Source organism: Eucyclogobius newberryi, unplaced genomic scaffold, assembly GCF_026437365.1.
Source record: "Eucyclogobius newberryi isolate DKJ021-1_F unplaced genomic scaffold, fEucNew1.0.hap1 SCAF_8, whole genome shotgun sequence".
Classification (NCBI taxonomy): domain Eukaryota; kingdom Metazoa; phylum Chordata; class Actinopteri; order Gobiiformes; family Gobiidae; genus Eucyclogobius; species Eucyclogobius newberryi.
In genome coordinates, this window is record NW_027316500.1 from 11,826,714 (window position 1) to 11,847,342 (window position 20,629).

At 41.1% G+C, this 20,629-nt stretch overlaps 3 protein-coding genes across 4 annotated transcripts in view; 2 read left to right on the forward strand and 1 right to left on the reverse strand.

Moving 5' to 3' along the window:
* oit3 (oncoprotein induced transcript 3) overlaps positions 1-20,629 on the reverse strand; it is a 187,816-nt gene that overhangs the window by 45,367 nt on the left and 121,820 nt on the right. The gene's annotated exons all lie outside the window — the stretch shown is intronic.
* tbxtb (T-box transcription factor Tb) lies at positions 12,991-15,603 on the forward strand. The gene is made up of 8 exons (XM_072437522.1): positions 12,991-13,357; positions 13,432-13,696; positions 13,780-13,914; positions 14,144-14,205; positions 14,322-14,383; positions 14,456-14,632; positions 14,862-14,991; positions 15,105-15,603. Exons 1-8 carry the CDS (start codon positions 13,152-13,154, stop codon positions 15,361-15,363), a joined length of 1,296 nt encoding a protein of 431 aa, XP_072293623.1. The 5' UTR covers positions 12,991-13,151; the 3' UTR covers positions 15,364-15,603.
* pde10a (phosphodiesterase 10A) overlaps positions 18,117-20,629 on the forward strand; it is a 94,745-nt gene continuing 92,232 nt past the window's right edge. For both annotated transcript variants that reach the window (XM_072436469.1, XM_072436468.1), the window contains exon 1: positions 18,117-18,228. In XM_072436469.1, coding sequence (XP_072292570.1) covers positions 18,162-18,228 — 67 coding nt within the window. In that variant the 5' untranslated portion in view covers positions 18,117-18,161. The remainder of the gene's footprint in view (positions 18,229-20,629) is intronic.

Genomic DNA, 20,629 nt, shown 5'->3' on the forward strand with positions numbered 1-20,629 from the left:
GACCCCTGTATTGAGCATCAGGACTGAGGATTGGTGACATTGCCTGACAGACTGCCACCTGTTAGTGAGAACATCATCCACCCATCAACACGTCTTGTGCTTTATTTTCAAGTGCATTAGCTTGGAGGACTTGGAGATGGGAATGGTGTCGTTTAAAGCAGAGCCAAAATCTAAAACAAAAAAAGCGTTCTCACAAAAGAACCAGGATGTTCCAGTGGCATAAAGAGCAGTGTTAGTGGTGTCTGCTGTGGTGCTGGTCAAGGAGAGGAGGAAGAGGAGATTGTTGGTGTTGTAGCACCAGCTTCATTTAGACTTCCAATTACAATTTTTGGCTGTACCCACCTCTGATTGTACTGGCTTTATGGACTGAACTGAAGCTGGGACCTTCTAACTGTGAGGTTCAGTGTTTACCACCCTTATAGACAACTTTCAGAATTCAGAAATGCATCAGCTTTCTTTTCCCCTGTGGCCTATTCTATTTGTCAGTCTATATATCCACTGCTAGTTATATATTATCCGCGTATTATAGTGTAAACCTCTTTATGAGCTCACGTGATCTGTAACTTATTGTTTACCCACATCCTGTGTATAACATGATGTCAGAGGGCTAAACAGCAGCATGTAATATCATAGATCCATGGCTGCTTCTCTGATCCCACAGCGCCACCTGATGACGTACTGGGACATGCACCGCTTCAGGGACCACCTCAGGGACCACCTCAGGGACCACCTCAGGGACCACCTCAGGGACCACACGTCACTGCTCACGGACAGGCTCCATTCACAAAGACTGCAGCAGCAAGAGCGAGTTAGAGCGCCCCCTATCGGAGTCAAACAGGTGAGCGTTTACGTGAGAATGAGCTTTTGGCGTAGGACCGTTTCCTACGCTGTTCGATCCAATCAGCGGTTTGTCCTGACCCACGCGCGGGACGTCGTCTGGTTCCAATCCACACGCGCGTGATATCAAAGGCAAGTCTGGCCTGGCGTATTGTGCCAATTGAAAAGAAGCGGCAGGCGAGTGATTTGCATAATTAACAGCCTAATTCAGTGACAGCGGGTCTATACGACTGGATACACAAAACAGAAGAGTTAGGCATGAATATAGATCAAGATTTTATGAATTATTTATTTTTACATAGCCTAATTATCTCACTATGTATTTTCCTGGTGGTCCCTAAAAGAACAACAGCATTATTAAAAATACTACACATTTGTTCATGTATCTTAATATCTCAAATATCTAACTTCATTTATTTTGAATTGGAATGATGGTTTATTAGGGAAACTATTTACAACATCCATATAAATCAAATACACAATACATAATTTCCCTTTACAAGAACAAATAAATAAAGCCTTTGATCATGTATTATCTACAATATGACAATAACCATAAAATTCACAGTTCAAAACTATGTTGGCTATTTGGATTTTTCAAAGTTACCTCAAATTGTGAAGGTGGGACAAGTTGTTCAGGTTAAGACAGACACAATGAAGTATATTTTCAGTTTGATCAACTTTAACATACAGAGAGAGATTGAAATAGCAGTAGTTCATAACATTTTACAACCCAAACAGCCAGAAAAAAATGTTTGCTTTTTTTTCAAGGAATATTTATTTGATCATGTTTTGTATTTGTTTAAACTCATTCTCTAAATAAGTGGGACAAGGGGCAGAGATGGGACAGGTGGTCACTCACAGTATCTGCTCCTCGGTCAAGCCTGCATTTCATGTGTATTCTGCCCTGTCTGTTTCCCCCTACGATTGACTTTGATTTTGACTGTCTGTGTTTGGGACATGGGTGTGAAAAGAGCAATAAGCCATAGAGGGGGTCCGAGACGTGACAGAGATCCTGTCTTATCTCCCTCCTCTGTAAAAAGCCCAGTTACTTCAGGGGGGTGCAATTGTCCTCACTAATGACTTGTGCTTGGGGGACTTTAGACAAAGACAGACCAATAAAAGCTCTTCTTAGAGACCCATGCGTAGGAATCCTTTACCTTAAATTACAGTTTCCTCGACTGGAACGGAGGAGCTGAGCCACAGACGCTGGGGACCAAAGCACGACTGTCCCGGGACACCTGCTGAGGCCTAATTGGTCCGTGCTGCAGTTAATGGCTTCCTGTGGCTGCGTGTTTACTTCTCATTTGTTCTGTGTGCTCTCTTTCCCAGCCTCTCAAACAAGGGAGTCTAACTTTAAACATGAATTCCCACCACTCACTCACTTTGTGTTTTCTGATAGAAAAAACACAAAACGTCCTTCTCCAAACTGAAGCACAACGACCTTTACCTCAAAGATATTCCCAAAACGAGTTACTATCTGGTACGTCAACGTCAATGTAGTATTTAAGCATTATTCAATTGTAAAAATCAAAAAATGTTGTCCTTTGCAGATTTTTGAACTTCAAAAGGAGTTGGTTCAACGTGGGCATCTGCAAACTCACCACCAGCTGGAGGACTTTTATAAAAGTATTCAATATAACAGACATCCTTCCAAACTACAGAGAGGTTTACTGCACATCAAGACAAAAGGTGTATAAACAACAATTCATTATTCATTTTCCTACTTTCTATTGGAAACCTTTGTCATTGCAGCAATAGGAATCTTACTATTTTGTATGTCTTTGTATGTATGTTTTGTATATGACATCCGGAACACTTTAACATATATCAACAGTTTGCATCAATAGCATGTGAACTGAAGGCTAGCCACTGTTCTCATCATGCTATTAAAGGAGACATATCATGAACGTTTCACCTTGTTGCAATCGCATTCCCTCATCTTTATATTACTCATACTTCTATTTTGATTGAGTGATTTGTGCTTGTTTGAGTAATACTGTATCGTCCCGTAACTCAAGCTTGGGGGCTGAGAAAATTCCTGTTTTCATCTACCCCCTATCCCCACCCACATCCCTAAACTTAGTTGAAATAGATCAAATAAATGAAGAGTGACACATGTGGGGTTCTAAAAATGTCACGTAGCCACTTTTCAAAAATAAAAGCACGTAAATGACGATCCGCACTTTGCTACAGTGAGATGTCACTCTGAAGAGGCGGGGCTTATGGATTCTGCAGTTGTGAACAGGTCAAAGTCAATGCCTCTTCTTAAAGTCCATTTTACAGTGGATTTTCTTTTAAATTATGATCTACTTATGTTATAGTTCAACAGTACCTGAAAAATACAATATGTCTCCTTTAATATATATATTAAAAAAAAAAAAAAGATAGTTTCCATTTAACAATTGAATGTGTTTTTTTCCAGTGCTGGCCCGAAGACCTGAAATTACAATAACAGCCCCATGTGACACTGACAACGCCGACACCACACGCGACTTAAGGTCATTTGCTAACTCTTCTGATTCAGTACCAAAAGTGAGCGTGGACCTCTCATATTGTGCACGCACTTGAGAGCCGAGTGTGTTTTTCGTGCAGCTGCGGTGGCCCCTGGTACGCCTCTGTTTGCGCTGCCTCTCGGGGCAAACACTGGGACCTTGTTTGTTTCGAGACCCTCCTGAAGGAAAGATTACCACTGATTTTCTCGCACCGCAGTGAGACCACCAAACACACACTCGGCTCCTCCCTTTGTTAAAGAGAGCCGCTCCTTCAGATGGGGCTCAAACATCGTCCGGGGGAAAGTGCAGTAATTATAGCCTTTACAGAAAGACATGCAGCAATTGGGCTGGTGGTGTCACTTCATGCCAGCTCTGTAAGGACATCTTTGAAGTCTCTTCTTTTAAGGGTTTACGGGAGGCAAACCCATCATTGTTTGGTCAACCTGGATCAGAACTGCTGAGCCTTTTTGTTTATTTCTACACGTTTAGTCTTAGTAATGCTCTGAGCACGTAGAAATCATCTTAGGAAGTTTGTGTTTGCACCTGTAACAACTGGATCTAGAGTTTGGAAGGACATTTCAATTGCTTATCCTACATTTTTGGATGCAATTGGCAAGAATAATGTGCTTTAACTTTTGTAGAATTCCGTTATTTTACAAAGGAAGGGAAATAATTCAAGTAGGGCTGCCACGATAACAAATTTCCAGAAAATATCACGATAAACGATAGCACTTACACCCTATTCCAAATGAACCATATCGTTATTTATGAGTCATTATTCAACCATCTACAGCAGAAATGTTAATACATCACCAAAAAACAACAAAAAGTTTCCAAAAGTTTCCTGTAGTGCAAAAAAAAGCTACATAAATGAGCTCCAAAAAGTATAGTTCCATTTCTCATTTATTGAAGTCGATGTAGTAATGACAGGCCTAAATTCAAGTCTAACCAACTCATATGATTAAACCTACTCTATGAGACGTGGGTTATTAAGAGCTAAAACACATCTTTATACAGTGTTTATAAAGTCGTGAAGCGCAGAGTCTGGTCCCGTTTCTGCCCATGTCGTGAAAAGCGTGTGCCACTGTTTCCTCTTGTTGGCAGTTGGTCCCGACTCCTCTTTAATACCTGCATGTATAGTGTTCGGCGCTGTCCCTCGGCCACATTAGGACGTCCATAAGAAGCCTGGCAGAGTCTTCGCTGACAACTCTTCCTCCAGTGTGAAATCTCACTCCTCCGACATGCAAACATCTCCACAGCGACTCGCTCAGCCCCAGCCTCAGCCCAACATTCCCCACGACTATGAGAAATACTCAAAATAAAAGCAATTAGAGATGCAGCTTCTGACTGGAACTATGCCTCCGTAATGAGTTGAATCACCCATCTGTCCTGATGCGTTGTTTGTAATATGCTTATTATTAGCTGCTATGAATTATGGGACAGCTGAAGGGGTAGTTTTCAATCTTCGTGGTCATCTCGTCGTCGTCGTCGCATCACCGTGTTGAATTTGACACGTGTGCATTATAGATTTGTAATTTTGAAGTGTTGCATATTATCTTTATTAATGTGCATAGTTTATTGTACAGGATGGGAAATCTACAACAAACACTGTTAGCTCTGAACAAGTGTAACTGTCATACCCATGTGCAATACTGACTCTAACCATGTGCAATACTGACTCTAACCATATGCAATACTAACTCTAACCATGTGCAATACTGACTCTAACCATGTGCAATACTGACTCTAACCATTTGCAATACTGACTCTAACCATATGCAATACTAACTCTAACCATGTGCAATACTGACTCTAACCATATGCAATACTAACTCTAACCATGTGCAATACTGACTCTAACCATATGCAATACTGACTCTAACCATGTGCAATACTGACTCTAACCATATGCAATACTAACTCTAACCATGTGCAATACTAACTCTAACCATGTGGAATACTGACTCTAACCATGTGCAATACTGACTCTAACCATATGCAATACTAACTCTAACCATGTGCAATACTGACTCTAACCATGTGCAATACTGACTCTAACCATGTGCAATACTGACTCTAACCATGTGCAATACTGACTGTAACATTGAGCAATACTGACGCTAACCATGTGCAATACTGACTCTAACCATGTGCAATACTGATACTGACTCTAACCATGTGCAATACTGATACTGACTCTAACCATGTGCAATACTGACTCTAACCATGTGCAATACTGATACTGACTCTAACCATGTGCAATACTGACTCTAACCATGTGCAATACTGATACTGACTCTAACCATGTGCAATACTGACTCTAACCATGTGCAATACTGATACTGACTCTATAACCATGTACAATACTGTAACATTCATGCGCAATTACTGTCATACTTTACGCAATAATGTCACACTCGTGCAATTCTTAGACGCAATAATGTCATATTCATGTGCATAGAACTGCTGTAGATAAGAGTGTTTACTTTACCACTATGATTAGTATTAGTTTGTCCTATGTTAGCTTATTTTTATCTTTTTACTTTTATTTCAATTGTATTTATTTTCATTAAAAAAACAACAACTCTATTCCCTATTAAGAATATGAGAGGTTCTGTAGTTCTGAGTTTTTCTCTATTAAGAGTGTTATCTGTTCCTTTCTTCTGTATCTACTTGCGTTGCAGCATCAACATTTCCCCATGTGTGGACAAATAAAGGCCTATTTTATCTTATCTTATCTTATGATCTGGAGGTTAAATACTCTGCCCAAATAAAAATCTTGTACATTTTGAATATAAAACTGATTACAGTACATATATTGTGGATTTACCGCGTAATTCAGAACCAGAAACATCCAAATCCAAATTTTAGAAAGTATTACACTTTTCAGTCATGTTGAAATCTGCCAAAGTGCTAACAACACCTCTGAAAGTTGTTAAAACATGGCTCTTGGCAGCTCTGGGGGCTCAGTGTTGTGATGTGTGTGTACGTAATGTCAGCTTGTTAATATATTCTTAATAGCGTGCCACTTCTCAAGAGCAGGGCCCTGGTGTGGTGCACCTCACGCCCAAAAACGCTGCGCACCGGGGTGACAGCACACTTCGTCTGCTGGGTGCAAACTGGCTCCTGTGTGGACTCACAGCTCAGTGCAGCTCCTCACAGATCTATACAAAAGCTACGAGCAGCAGAAGATGCACCAGAAGTGATGCGGGTCGATAAGGATGGCATGATATCGTACTCTAGTTGTCCAATACGCTCTGTATCAGTCGGCTTTTTATTTGTTAAATGGCTGTCTCATTGTAATACTGAGTACTTCCTGACTTATTCATCTCTATGGGGTTTTCTCTAGGTCAGTCTAAAATGAATAAATACTATAAGACTATGTACATGACTTTATAAAACAGTTTTTGCGGCCTTTGTAGTGCTGCTTTTTATAACAACATCTTCTCATTCGATGTAACTGACCAGTGTCCAAGCCAAGATCATTTTCTTCATGTGTTCAGAATCTTGGGTTAATGCAGGATCTTGTGGCTCGAGATCTTGTCCCATAACTATTAATGAGAGAATAATGACAATGGAACTGTTGCCCCGGCAGTGATGTGCCCATTGTGCCCAGTTTATTTGACAATGTTTTGAACTTGCCTGCCTTGTTGTGATGCAAAGTACTTGATTTAAATACATTTGTGTTTTTTGTGCCCGTGTTCAGGTTGGCAGAGCGAGGATCTGAACCAGGCCAGTGTGTGTCAGAGGTTCATGGAGGAAGTTTGGAGGATGAATTTGAGCAAATGTTTCCTAAGGTTAGTGTCAAAACCTCAGGAGCAGTAATTCCACTTAACAAGAGCCACTCCACCTGGAGCACACGCCTATGTGTCAAAATGTGTCATAGATAATGTTGTGACTGTTGTTTTGAAGATATGCAAATTGTATTTGAATGTCAAATACCGGTATATTGTTTATAGTAAAAAAAAAAAAAAAAAAAAAGATTACATTTTCAAATAAACATAGTAATATTTTTGCATTTTTATGAGACATTTGAAGGACATTTAATTTCTCAAATCTGATGATTAAACTTAAACTGATATGTTTAAAGACATGTTTTAACACATTTCTGTTGGATTTACTGGTACTTAAAATCATTATTGGGATACTCAAATATTTTTTGGAATATTGCCCCTCCTTAACCTGGAGCACCGTATTTTCAATTATGTTCACAGGTTTTCCATACCAACACATATATTATTTATTACAATATTAAAGTCAGTTGTCGAACATCACTGTACATTTATGCCTGCATCGCAATTTACATCAAATGTACTGTTATCGCTAAGTAATTGCAACATAAATGTAAGTCAAATGCAATGCAGCAGAAAGCGCAAAATTAATTGAGATTCTTCTGGTCAAAAATAATTTAGGTTGTTTATCTCTGGTTTAGAAAGGTATGAAATTAAGTTTAAATGTTAATGTTAATTATCTTTATGTTGTACAAGTTGAAAGAAAATGATTCTGTTCTATGTTGATCAAAGGGAATGTTGGGATTATAAACTGTATAGATCTCCGGACCTCACCTAGGACGCCTTATTGGCAGGAAGTAGTTGGTAGCAATAAATGGCAATGATGGTAACAAACCTTTTTGTCTTTAAATTAAACCCTAGATCAGGGGTGTCCAAACTGTGGCCCGAGGGCCAAATGTGGCCCTCAGACCAATTTTTGTTGGCCTTCCGGCTTCTTGCTAAGTTGGTACAAACAACAAAAAGTAATACTTTTTATCGGAAAAATTGGAAAAATTCCAACATGTTTATGTTATACCAACCTAATATTAATGTTCCAAGTTTTATCAAAGGTGTGGAGGCGAGTCAAAATGTCATTTCAAATGGTTTTCTTCATTGTCTGGTTGTCTGTGTATTAGTTTCAAAATGCGGCCCTCTGTGAAAAAAAGTTAGGACACCTATGCCCAGATAATCATCTATCTTCAAAACTAAACATTAAACATTAGCATTAGCTAATTAAACATTAGCTAATTAAAAATGAGCAGCGCAGGTGTCCAAAAAGAGTTAAGAGTGTGTAAATGATGCCCTAAATCTGAAATATTCAGACATCTAATTTACTTTCCACCTTGGAGATAAAGCAGGTGATGCACGCTCCACCAGAAAAGTTACATAGTGCAACTTTTAAAACTTTTACATGAAACAAAGACATAATGCATGTATCTGTTGGTTTAAGAATACATTGTCGTACATTCAAAATATTTGCTCTAATCTTGAGCTGCTCTGCAGTGACACCGGAGATGATGTTATGCTGACTTGCTGCACTGACGAGCTTGCACCACTCATTTTTCTCTCACCCCTGTGTCAGAATGGACTTGTGCAAATATGGGCTGAGTTTGGCTGGAGGGGCACAGCGAAGGCAAACACTGGTCAGACAGGGACGGTCCGAGGCATGCACAGCCGTTACTCAATCCCCAACCGCCCAGACAAAGTCACAAGGAAAACGTATTCATATCTCCAGCTCATATCTTAATACACAATGATTTGGAAATTAAACTTGGATACTTATCAAAGTGTTAGTTTATCTTCATGAACAAAGAAAAGAGGATTCAACTAGTGTTTCAAGATTTTACTTTCTAGTAATAGGCTCAATACTCAATACCTATTTTGATACCAGCCACAATGATAAACTGTCATTCTCAACATGAAATACTTTCTTGTATGGGGTACTACTCTTCTCATATACTTATATACATATACTCGTTCTGATAAGGTTCAAGATTGTTCAAATTATAAAAAGGTCACATTTGGTCCTTTATATGTGATGTACTTTTGTTTTTTAAATCAAATCAGTATCTAGTTTTGATGTTAGTTTTAGTTTTTATTAGTATCTGCTTTTTGATACTTTTGACAACTCTCGTTACAACTATAATCCTCAAAGTCTGTTAAATAATTCTGGATATAAGAAGAGTTGGACTTCATCGTTCTAATTGTTCAAATATTATGAGGCTCCAGATAACGTTTTAGACACTATATTTCATCCAGATGGAATCACATATAAGAATAAGAATAAGACTATATTCCAACATAGTTTCTCAGATAGATAGTAGCTTCTGAGAATATACTAAATATATGATATATTTCATAAAACCTTTAAACACTGCAGCTCTGACTATACTCACTGGCAGATGATGCTAGTCCAAATTGTGATTAAATAAAATACAAAAGATATTTGAGATTGTGGTCAAAAACTCTGAGCTCAAAAACACAATGTAATTATTAAAATATAAGCTCTATGTGCATGTCCAGCTCATACAATATGAGAAAATGCATTGAATGTGACCATAAACTAGCATACAGTAGAGTGGCACTGGTGCTTACTGACTTGAATGGTTCCTCTTAAAATGTATAGCGTTTGCACCTGCGTTTGTAGGAAGACAGGATGAAGCGACTGTATACCACCATAATAGATCAAGAGCACGAATTCTCTTTGCTGCGGATTGGGACCAGGAAGTGGGCTATACTGGAGGAGTTAGCACTGAGGGTGTGACAGGGTGAGAACCAGGCGCCAAATGGGACACAACAACTGTGGGAAATGACACTGGGCGCGACACCTCGACTTTTACGTGGCCCTGCGTTCATCTCGTATACAGACGAACTACAGAGCAACATGCCTTTTAAATAATAGAGGGAATTATGGACTACACGGACGTGATTACTGAGTGTCAAAGACTCACGTTAAGCCCTCTACTCTCGTGAAGGTGCAACAATATTAGTTATATTTACACAGAAATAAAAGTGAATCTACACCGAACAACGAAACCTGAATAAAAAAATCAGCAGAACACATTTTTCTGCAAGAACATTGTTGAAAATGACTTCCACTTTCACTTCCCTCATTACTTCCGAAAGCACTGCTACTATTACAACCACTACAACTACTACTGCTTCATATATTACGATTCTGTGAGAGCCACTGTTCATTTGTGCTATTCACTTTCAGATGAAAATGCCTACGTTTTTAACTCTTCAGCCAAACTTCATGAGGAGTTTCCAGTGCACGCTGCCACGTTCGGTGAAACAGGTCATGCTATAGTTCTTCTACTTATTCATTTTATATTGCTCAATAGAAGAGTTAGAAAAGTTTTCAACGGTCGCCATCTGGACAATGTTTCTGCCCTCCGGAGTTACAGTCTGAAACTACTGACTATTTCAGGCTGTAGCTCCTCCCTTAGAGCAGGGCAGATCCAGCTCAGAGCAGTTTAAATTGTAGCTTCTCAGACCAGTGCCTTCAGATTGAAAATGACTTGCTGATGAAAGTCAAAACATCTTGATTTCATAGTCATAGTCCATAGTCATCTGGGCATTGCACAGTCTGGGTATTGCACAGATGACTATGACAAAGCATGACAAAGCATAGTCATCTGGGCATTGCACAGATGACTATGCTTTTGAAACCTTTTCCATCATGGACCACTCCTGGGCAAATGTGAAAAGAGAAAATGCAATGTATTCTTTTCCATTTCTCTTATAGAAATCTCCGTAAATTCCCAAGAAAAGCAGGAAGGCTGACATGTATTTGAAGCAAATAAAGGATATGCACAGCCTCTGCTTGACCAATATGAAGTTTTCCCAGAGTTTTAAGTGAGTCATGAAGTTTCCAGAAACGCTAAATGCTCAAGAAAAAGTATGATTAGTTGAAATAAATATGACTAAAATGAAATGACGACGTAAAACTGTGACTTGTGTGTGAAGTAGAAAGTGCTTCAGCTTCTACTGCCACAACTACTTCAACTTGAACTACTCCTGAGATTACTTCCTTCTGCTACTATTCAAACTACTTCTGCTATCACTGTTACTGCAAATGCATTGGTATTACTCACGTTTACATTAAATGATAAATGAGCTAGTGCAGGTTGATTTCTGAACCGATTCTGATGAAACAAAAACTCGTACAACATTTAAGGCCTTCTCTGTCAGCAAAGATAAACTACTGTTCAATTAATAGACTCAAAAGGCTTGAAAAAGTGATGTAATTCTTCATTAAGACACAGGACTTTGAGCCATAAGTTTGATATGGCAATTCAATCTCTAACCAATAATAATGTGGTTCAACAATTGTGGGTTTTTAGTTTTTTAATGTCTTTCAAAAGCAGTGAATCTCCCATAGAGCTAAAGGCCACTGCTCCCCATCTGAAGTCTTTTGAAATAAAAGTTAAAGTTTCTAATTCCTGTTCACCAGTGGTAGTTTCCAGTTGTGTTTAACCACGGGTCAGGCTTGTGTCCGACTCCAGAAGCTCTTCAAAGTGACTCGGTGATTTATTTTTCTCTGTTTGCTGTGAACTCTTCCGCAGACTGTTGGACCGAAAGGTAGACTCTGTGCTTTGGCTCGAAGGGGAAGAGCAAAAGATCCCAGCTTCGGTTGGTAACATAAACACACCACAACAACACAGCTCTACGGGCATAAAAACACTTTCTTGATTCACCGTGACATGTTCAAGGGGTTTTTACGTAGCCGGGGTGACAGTATGTGACAAATACAGCTCGAGGCAGTTTTTATTACACAAGTGTGACTTTGCATTTAGCCCGATGTAAATCAAGTTGTCCTTCTCCAGGCAAATCCAGATATTGACTCACATAAGCGGACAACACCGTCTCCCTCTTTGAGACAACAACTAAACGCTCACAGCAACCCACCGCCATCTGCCCCAGACCAGCGTGCTCAAGTGGAAGATAAGTAAGAAAGTGGACAAATGTGTTATGGCACGTTAAGTTTGGCACATGTGAACCTGCAGCGTGTGCTTGATTCTTGTCAGTCTGCAGTCTTTTGGAGAGTCAGTGCTTTTGGGCAATGAGGAGCTCCGCAGCACGTCACCTGAGCCTTTATGTATCGAAGATGTGTTCAGGCAGAAACATGTGAAGGTGAAGTTATTGGGTTTAAAGTTCTCTCGGTTTGGTCTTTATTGTTCAAATTCATTTAAATGTCTGTGCTTTTTCAGGTCATCAGCTGCGGTTTGAAGTTTTGGGAAAATTACACTTTAGTGTCAGAATAATTCACTTTAAGTCAATACATACATATGAAACATGTATAAATGTTAGTAGATATTTTGCAGAAACATTGTAGAAGTGGAAATAATGTTTGATAAACTTATGGTAACTAGTTTTCATATTACGTAACATGTGTCATTATGTTGGCTAGATAAGATACTTGATTATTTATTACAAATTTTAATTCACTTATACATAAATACAATAAAACTACTACTAAAACTACTAAAACTACTCACTCATTTTACTGGTACTTTCTCACTGCATCTGCATTTGTGTTTATTTGCTGATGTTTATTTGATGGTGCTAAGATAAGACCTGTAACTTTCTCTTTCTTCTATAGATAAGGAAGTAAATGTTTTTGCGTTATCTTACATTGCAACCTTAATCCATCATTTATCCAAAATCGGGCTCAAATCCGGATCTGATGGCGTCCTGTGCCCGGTTTGAGACGCTCAGTCTGCGGCCGGCGCTCTCCGCAGCTCTGGCTTTGATCTAAGTGTCAGTCTTTACAGGTTCATGCAATAAACTCGGACTTTTATTCAAAACCTACTCATCCTGTTGACAGCACCTGCCTCAACCAACCACAGACGTGCCCGCAAAGATCAAAGGGCAGCCGCACCAATCAGGCGTGTCCACTGGGCCCTCGCCAGCAAAGAGGCCCGTATAAATCCGCAGAGATTTAAACCCCGTTAGATACAGTTTGGATTACAACAGAACACGACCTGAACTTATTTATCTTTGCAACTTGGTGTGGCGTTTGAGCCCCGGGTTTATTCTGGACACAATGACAACGGGAGCCGGTGAGGGTTCGGTCAAAATGAGTCAATACCGGGTGGACCATCTGCTCAGCGCCGTGGAGACGGAGCTTCAAGCGGGCAGCGAGAAGGGCGACCCCACGGAGCAGGACCTCAAAGTGGCCCTGGACGAAAACGAACTCTGGAGCAAGTTTAAGGATCTTACAAACGAAATGATTGTCACAAAGAACGGCAGGTAAGACCGATTTCCCACACCGCACCGCATTGGCTCTTTAGTGCAAGCGCGTAAACGTGTTCCTCTCATTTCAGGCGCATGTTTCCAGTTCTCAAAGCCAATGTTTCCGGATTGGACCCGAACGCAATGTATTCCTTTCTGCTGGACTTCGCCTCTGCAGACAATCACCGGTGGAAGTACGTGAACGGAGAGTGGGTCCCGGGAGGCAAGCCTGAGCCCCAGACTCCCAGCTGCGTTTACATCCATCCGGACTCTCCAAACTTCGGCGCGCACTGGATGAAGGCGCCGGTGTCGTTCAGTAAAGTCAAACTGACCAATAAACTCAACGGAGGTGGACAGGTGTGGACGGGAGAAGACGCGGTGCTGTTTCTGTTTCATCCCCACGTGTGATGCTGATTAAGAAATGCCATTTGCTGTTCCAGATTATGCTCAATTCGCTGCACAAATATGAGCCACGCATCCACATCGTCCGGGTCGGAGGCCCAAGGAGGATGATCACGAGTCACGCTTTCCCCGCAACACAGTTCATCGCGGTGACTGCGTACCAGAACGAAGAGGTGAACGGCATCTTTCATTGTGATATCAATCTTATCAGCATTAAAAAAAAAAAGCAGAATTGTTATTTTAATGCCGTGCGTAAAATCCATGCGCACTTTTACGCACGGGTTTTACGCACTGATTTTGTAATGTTTGTCTTTTTGCTTGTTGTTCGTTTTAATTTCAATGTATATCACGTTATTCTTTTGCACTTCTGCATTTATTTACTCATTACTGCTTCTATTATAGGTAACTCAACTCAAAATCAAGCACAACCCATTTGCTAAAGCTTTTCTGGACGCCAAAGAGAGGTAAGATCATTTCCCCTGTCTATTGTGTTGATTCATTTCCTGCTAAATATGTTTGTTTGAATATCATCATTTTTCCCATCAACACCACGTCCTTCTGCTCTCCTTTGTTTCTGCAGGAGCGACACAAAGGACATAAAGGAAGAAATGCATGAAAACCAACAGTTGCCATATTCACAATGTAAGCGCGTTTACATGTGTGTTATTCTCTCTCATAACGACTAATGGTTTCTTTTCTCTTTTTGTCCTGAAGGTGGCTGGTTCCTCCCTGGATCAGGCTCACTCTGTCCCCCCAACACCAACCCACACAGTCAGTACGGGAGCCCCATCTCACTGTCCCCGTCCCAGGGCTGTGAGCGCTACTCTTCCCTCAGGAACCACCGCTCTGCCCCTTATCCCAGCCCATACTCCCATCGAACCAACTCACCCAGTAAGTGCCCAAACATCACCACTTCCTCTTGAGCTATTAACTAGAAGAGCAAACAAGTGGCACAGAGCTACAGATGTTTTAAATTCCTCCGGCTTTTGTGTGAGTTGAGACTCGAAGTAGTAAAAGTTTTAGACAAGGAATGTATGGGCACTTTTAAGAGCCACTGATGGAAAACACAATCAGAGACATCCGCCAAATGTAGATCTGAACATGTCTTCTGTTTTTGTAGACGGCTACACAGACAACTCGTCCTGTCTGCCGATGCTGCCCAGTCATGACAACTGGTCCAGTTTACAGATGCCCACACACTCCCCAATGGTGCCCATGACCCACAACTCAACTTCAACGGCAAACTCTGCGTATGTATATGCATTTTTTCATGCTTGTTTTAGCTTTGCTTCTTGAGTTTGTATAATATGTTATATCATTTCTGTTAATTTATCGAATCGTATTGTCTTTCCGTCCTGAACAGGCAGTATCCCAGCTTGTGGACTGTGACAAACTCCACCCTCCTCCCAATGTCGGATTCTGGAAACAACAGTTTAAACTCACAGTTCCTGCAGAGATCCAACACCAACTACAGTGGCCTTTGTCATTCAGTGACAGTGCCCTCTTCTGGCTCCCCTCTGTATGACAGCACCGCCTCAGAGCTGCACGACACAGTGCACTACGACACTTCTCCACACAGGATACATTCAGCCTGGACCCCTGTTACCCCTCCTTCTATCTGAGGAACTCTGGGACCGTTTAAACAGGCGTGTGCGCAATAAACTAAGTTATTGGAACAACGTTTTTGTTAAAACACAAAATAAGTGCCTTATTTTTATTCAAGAATTTGTGAGGGACAATCTCTACCTGCTTATATTAAGCAGCCCAACCGTGTTTTTAAATGCTCTGCCAAAATATTTATGTGTAAATAGTGATGCCATTTGGTTGACATATAACAATGTTAATAAATAATTGATGCTTTAGTCATAATGCTTATTGTATAAATACATTGCGAATCATGTGACTGTTCAGTGCTTTGGGTGATTTAATAATGATTTTTCATTGGCTTTCTTCTTTCTGTGTCTGGGTCTCCCTAAATGTGCCAATAGATTATTTGCATAGGTTTCAGAAGTTGGTAACATAATTAGTTTTCACAATAACAGATGATAATAACAATACATAATATGAAGTGAATGGAAGTTAAACAGCATCAGCCCCATTGAGCACACAAAATCAAGGTCAGGACATAAGGACGTCATGCGTGTGGTCCAGAAGCAGCAGCAAAATGTGACAGAAGTATAGCTCACGTGTGTCTGGTCCATCAAACACAAGTTTGTTTGAGGAAGGCATCTTTCCACTGACGCACCAAACTGTCTGCAGAAACATTCATACAGTTCCATAAACATGCCTTCTTATAGACAAAGATGTACTTACCTTTATTATCCTATTAACTAAAAATTAAGAAATAAGGTTTATGTACTGTACAGTATTTACATTTGATGAGTTGACCTCCCAATATACATTGATATCACCAAAAGGACATTGTGTTTCCCTAATGCTAAGATGTGATGTAGTGATGTATAAACCGTAATAATGTATAATGCTGTTGTGATAAGATCTAGATACAGTGTTTTAAAAGAAACACATGCCTATTAAAACCATCCAGGCCCACCACAGTGAACAAAGAGAATACCACTGCATATATGTAACGGCTTGAATAAGGATTTTGCATTTTAAACTTTTGCTGTTAAATATTTGCAAACCAAAACTCATTTTTAAAAGCACTGTATGTTGTGCCATTTCAAACAGTACAAAATGGCCATTACAGGAGGATATTTCTCTAAGCCTAATAATCCCATTATGATACAAATGAAAAAAGCTCTCTGTCAAAGCGGGGAGCATTGACGCAAGCATCCTCTGACGTCAGTGGCTGCAGTGAATGAGCGCGAGGGGGGGGGGGGGGGGGGGGGGGAGGAGAGGCGTGTTTGCCTTCAGAAAACACCACGAAGCATCAGCATCACAGACATAAATGCAAGTGTAAAAGACGTGATACACAATCTCTCAGAGCACAATGCGCGCGCGGCACCAACAATCCACCGCCCCGCGTCCAAATGACACACGAGGAAACGTTAGAGGCGCAGAAAAGAAACGCAAACCAGATGTAGCGGGAATCTGATCCCCTGGCCCGCAGCCTTGACAAATAAATGAACCGGTGATGTCATGAAAAGGGAGAAAGGTGAAGCGAAGGGGGCTGAAACTCCAACAGTGTCATCCAGCTGTCACTGTCCCGAAAGGAAAAATCAAACGTGTCAAACCAGAGGATACATTGTCAGTGTCTCTGGAATCCTTTGTTACTGAGCAGATGATTTCTTTCTTTCTTTCTTTCTTTTCTTTTTTTTAAAGGTTTCTGCAACTGAGACTCGTTTGTAACCAGAGGGAAACTGCCACCAAACCCCAACACTGTCGTCATCGCCTTCTCAGAGTGGCACACGCAACATTGGCCTATTTATCGTCCAGTCAACGCACTTTGAGTGCAGACGCACATCAGGACCAGGACCAGGACCAGGACCAGGACCGGGACCAGGACCAGGACCAGGACCAGGACCAGGACCAGGACCAGGACCGGGACCAGGACCAGGACCAGGACCAGGACCAGGACCGGGACCAGGACCAGGACCAGGACCAGGACCAGGACCAGAATGACAGAAGAAGGCTGCCCGGGACACAATGCGCGCTTGTCCCGCAACTGTGGCACTCTGTGGCCGGTTTGAAGTGTCACAGACTGCGTTCTGCTGTTGGACTGACGCGAGAAGAAAGCTTCCAAACTTCTGCTGAACTTGGCGCGGACTGTTCTGCACCAGAGACACAAATAATAAGAAGAAGAAGGCACTTTTTGCGCGTGTGTGAGCATTTACCCCGCAACCAAAGCGCAGCTTGCAGAGAGGGACATTTGGCACGCAGGGCACGTCCCAGACTCTCTCATCTTTACATTCGAGAGCCGAGAGTTCCCGGCGTGTCGGGCCCGTGCGTCATACGTGTCTGATTTGACCCGCAACTCTGACGTCGCCCCGCAGCCACTCAAACACCTCACGCGCGCGCGGCGACGACGATCCAAGCATCTCGCAACATGACGAAACCCCGAGTGACGACGACCACTTTTCTGTCTCCGACCGCGATAAAGGCGATGCTCAACAAGTAGTTGCGGGAGTCCGGGCCCCAGAGCGCGCGCGTAAAGCTCCGTGCCACGCGTTAATCCGCTCCCGCCCGCTCCAGATGCCAATACTCCTCATCTGTTGCAGGGATAAAGCCGCGGCGGTGTCACGTCTCTCCAGATCGCGGCGGGACTCACGCACTCGCACACTCCGCGGCGGCATTAGGAGACGGTCATCTGAATGAACGTGCCCGCGCTGCCCTCGCCGTCCTCCGCGCGCCTCCCGCAGACTGTTGCATGTGTCTTGTACCCGGCCGGCTGAGTGAGGCTCGTCCCCGCGTTGTCGGCATCTGCGTCGGATCGAGCTGTCGTTCCTCCGGAGAGCGGCAAATGTCGAAGAAACGGAAAAGTCCTGACGAGGAGGACTTGGAGGAATCCCCCGGGTGCAGCCCGCGAGGTGAGAGCCCCACAGCCCGCGCGGGGCGAGGGGGGGGAGTGCCATGGTGTCGCGGGATTAGAGAAGTTTGCTGTCAAGATGCAGAGGCAGAGGGGCTTAACCTTTGACCTTTAAAGTCTTTATACCTGTGGGTGTGGATGGAGATTGCTTTTATAATCTGTATTAGAGTTTAGAGAGCAGTCGTGGCTGAGCTTTGGCATCACGTAGTTTAGTGTTAGAGTTTAACTATTTACATCTGAAAGAAAAGAAAAAGGGGATTAGGAATATAGCTTGGATTTTATGTTCAGGGAAACTAAACTAAACTTTATTTATACATCAGATGTTATAAACACGATGATAATATAATAATGATTTCCCGATTTGATCTTTATTTGTTTATGCAACAGTTAAGTCTGACACATGTAACACCGGTGCATTAGGTTTGAAACTGATTCTTTTCTGGCATATGCAGGACACAAATTACTCCACTCATTCATAGTTTTTTACTTTGTACTTGCTCTGATATGACCTTTATATAATAGTATTTAAGGTTGGTGTGTGTGATTTGTCTGTGAGAGCCTCAATATCTTAACTTCATCACAGCAGTAACATCAGTTTTATCCGTAAATAAAGTCAGTACTGTCAGTTGTCACAAAATAAAAAGCAAGTTCCTATGTTTTACCCTGGACCAGTCAACAAAATCAGAATTCGATTTTAGAATTTATACACCAGCTTTAGTTCTGAAGATATTACATTTAGATAATATTATTAATGTTGTTTTGGAGCTATGTTAAATTTGAATATCGAATCAATTGTATGTAGCCAAAATGTTACAAAAGAGGTGTAAATAAAATAAAATAAAGTTCAAATAAGGGTATAAGGTGTTATTTCTGCACTTTTGTGAATAATTTGACAGACATTTCATACATATAATCGCCTGAATATCAATATCCTTCACCTCTAATTACACATATATATGACTTTTACTCTGTTTTCATTGTGTAACCACGCACCAATGTTAATTCAAATATTACAATATCCTGGCATTAGTCATGTATTTATACTGAGATGTGCCGTGTTTGCTTTACTGTCTTGGCTCAGTATCTTTTGAGCCTACGCCCAAATATGTGTTTCCCTTTGGCTTGTGCGGGACCAGGCTCTTCCATGTCTCACTGTGCCCAGCATCTGTGCCTTCTCAGGGGGCACACTCCCACCGACAGCCCCCCCTCCAGACCCACACAATCAACGCTCAACCGCACAGAAGCTACCGTACATGGCCTTACAACAGGAAGTAGAGTTAGAAAAACAAGTACAACAAAGCTCAAGACAATGCCACAAATAATAACATTTAGGGTGTGTACTTTCTGGTTTAGCCCTGGTCTTGTTCATGTTTATTTATGCGTTTAGTCCTAGTTTGTGGTGTTTCTGCAAGTGTGAACGCGCCTTTAATTCTACAGCAAAACCAAACTTAATGGTAAAGATAGATGTACAGACTGCTTCTTTGTGCTGGTTTCAAGCCCTATATCCAACCCATGAAACACAATATTATATCTTTTGACTGTTGAAAAGTGGTCAAAATTGTGCCTCTAAACAGGGAGCTGAAACCCATAAAGCAACTTAAATCCGCACAACCAAACAAAATAGCTCAAATTGAAAAAACTGAGAAAAAAACCCATTGTGTAATGAAGCCGTAAAATATTGTGTATGATGATGGACCAAGCACAGGCTTCAATTTAAACGGCCCATTTGTCTCCTCCACTGTTCTCAGAGGATTATATACTTTTAATGCTTTCATTTGTCCACACTGAGGACAAAGAAAGATAAAATGGAGGGGAAATGTACCTTTTACTGGCCATTATGCTGTGTTTATCTTAACGTTTGCAATATTACGCTGTAGGCATGTCAAGATTATTAAACTATACTAAATTGTGTTATCTAATCTAAAAAAATATAATGGAAATGATTAGAGGCAGTAACTATGAGTTCTATCCTCTAAAATAGTCCAACTTAAGTACTTTTATATGGCTGTTTATCAGTTCTTTTTCAGTCGGAAAAGAGGAGTATAATCCATGAGACTGGTATAAGAAAACAAATGAAGTATTTCAATGTTGCTTGGTCATAGCGCCAACAATTGTGAATAATTGTAACTTGTGACGAAGAATAATTGTAACACTAACATTTGATACTGTGACGTTCCTATTATAGCATATTATGAGAACATTGTTTGTGGGAAAACTAGATAATCAATTGTTCACTGACATGAAATAATGATACGAGTAATTGGCGTTAACTTGTACGGATGAACCACATTATAGAAGGGTCAATGAGTTCAACAAATTGTGTTTAATATTCAGGATTAATGTAAATATATGATGGGTAAAGTTGCTTTGTGCTTAGGGCTGATGACGTGAATATGTAATAG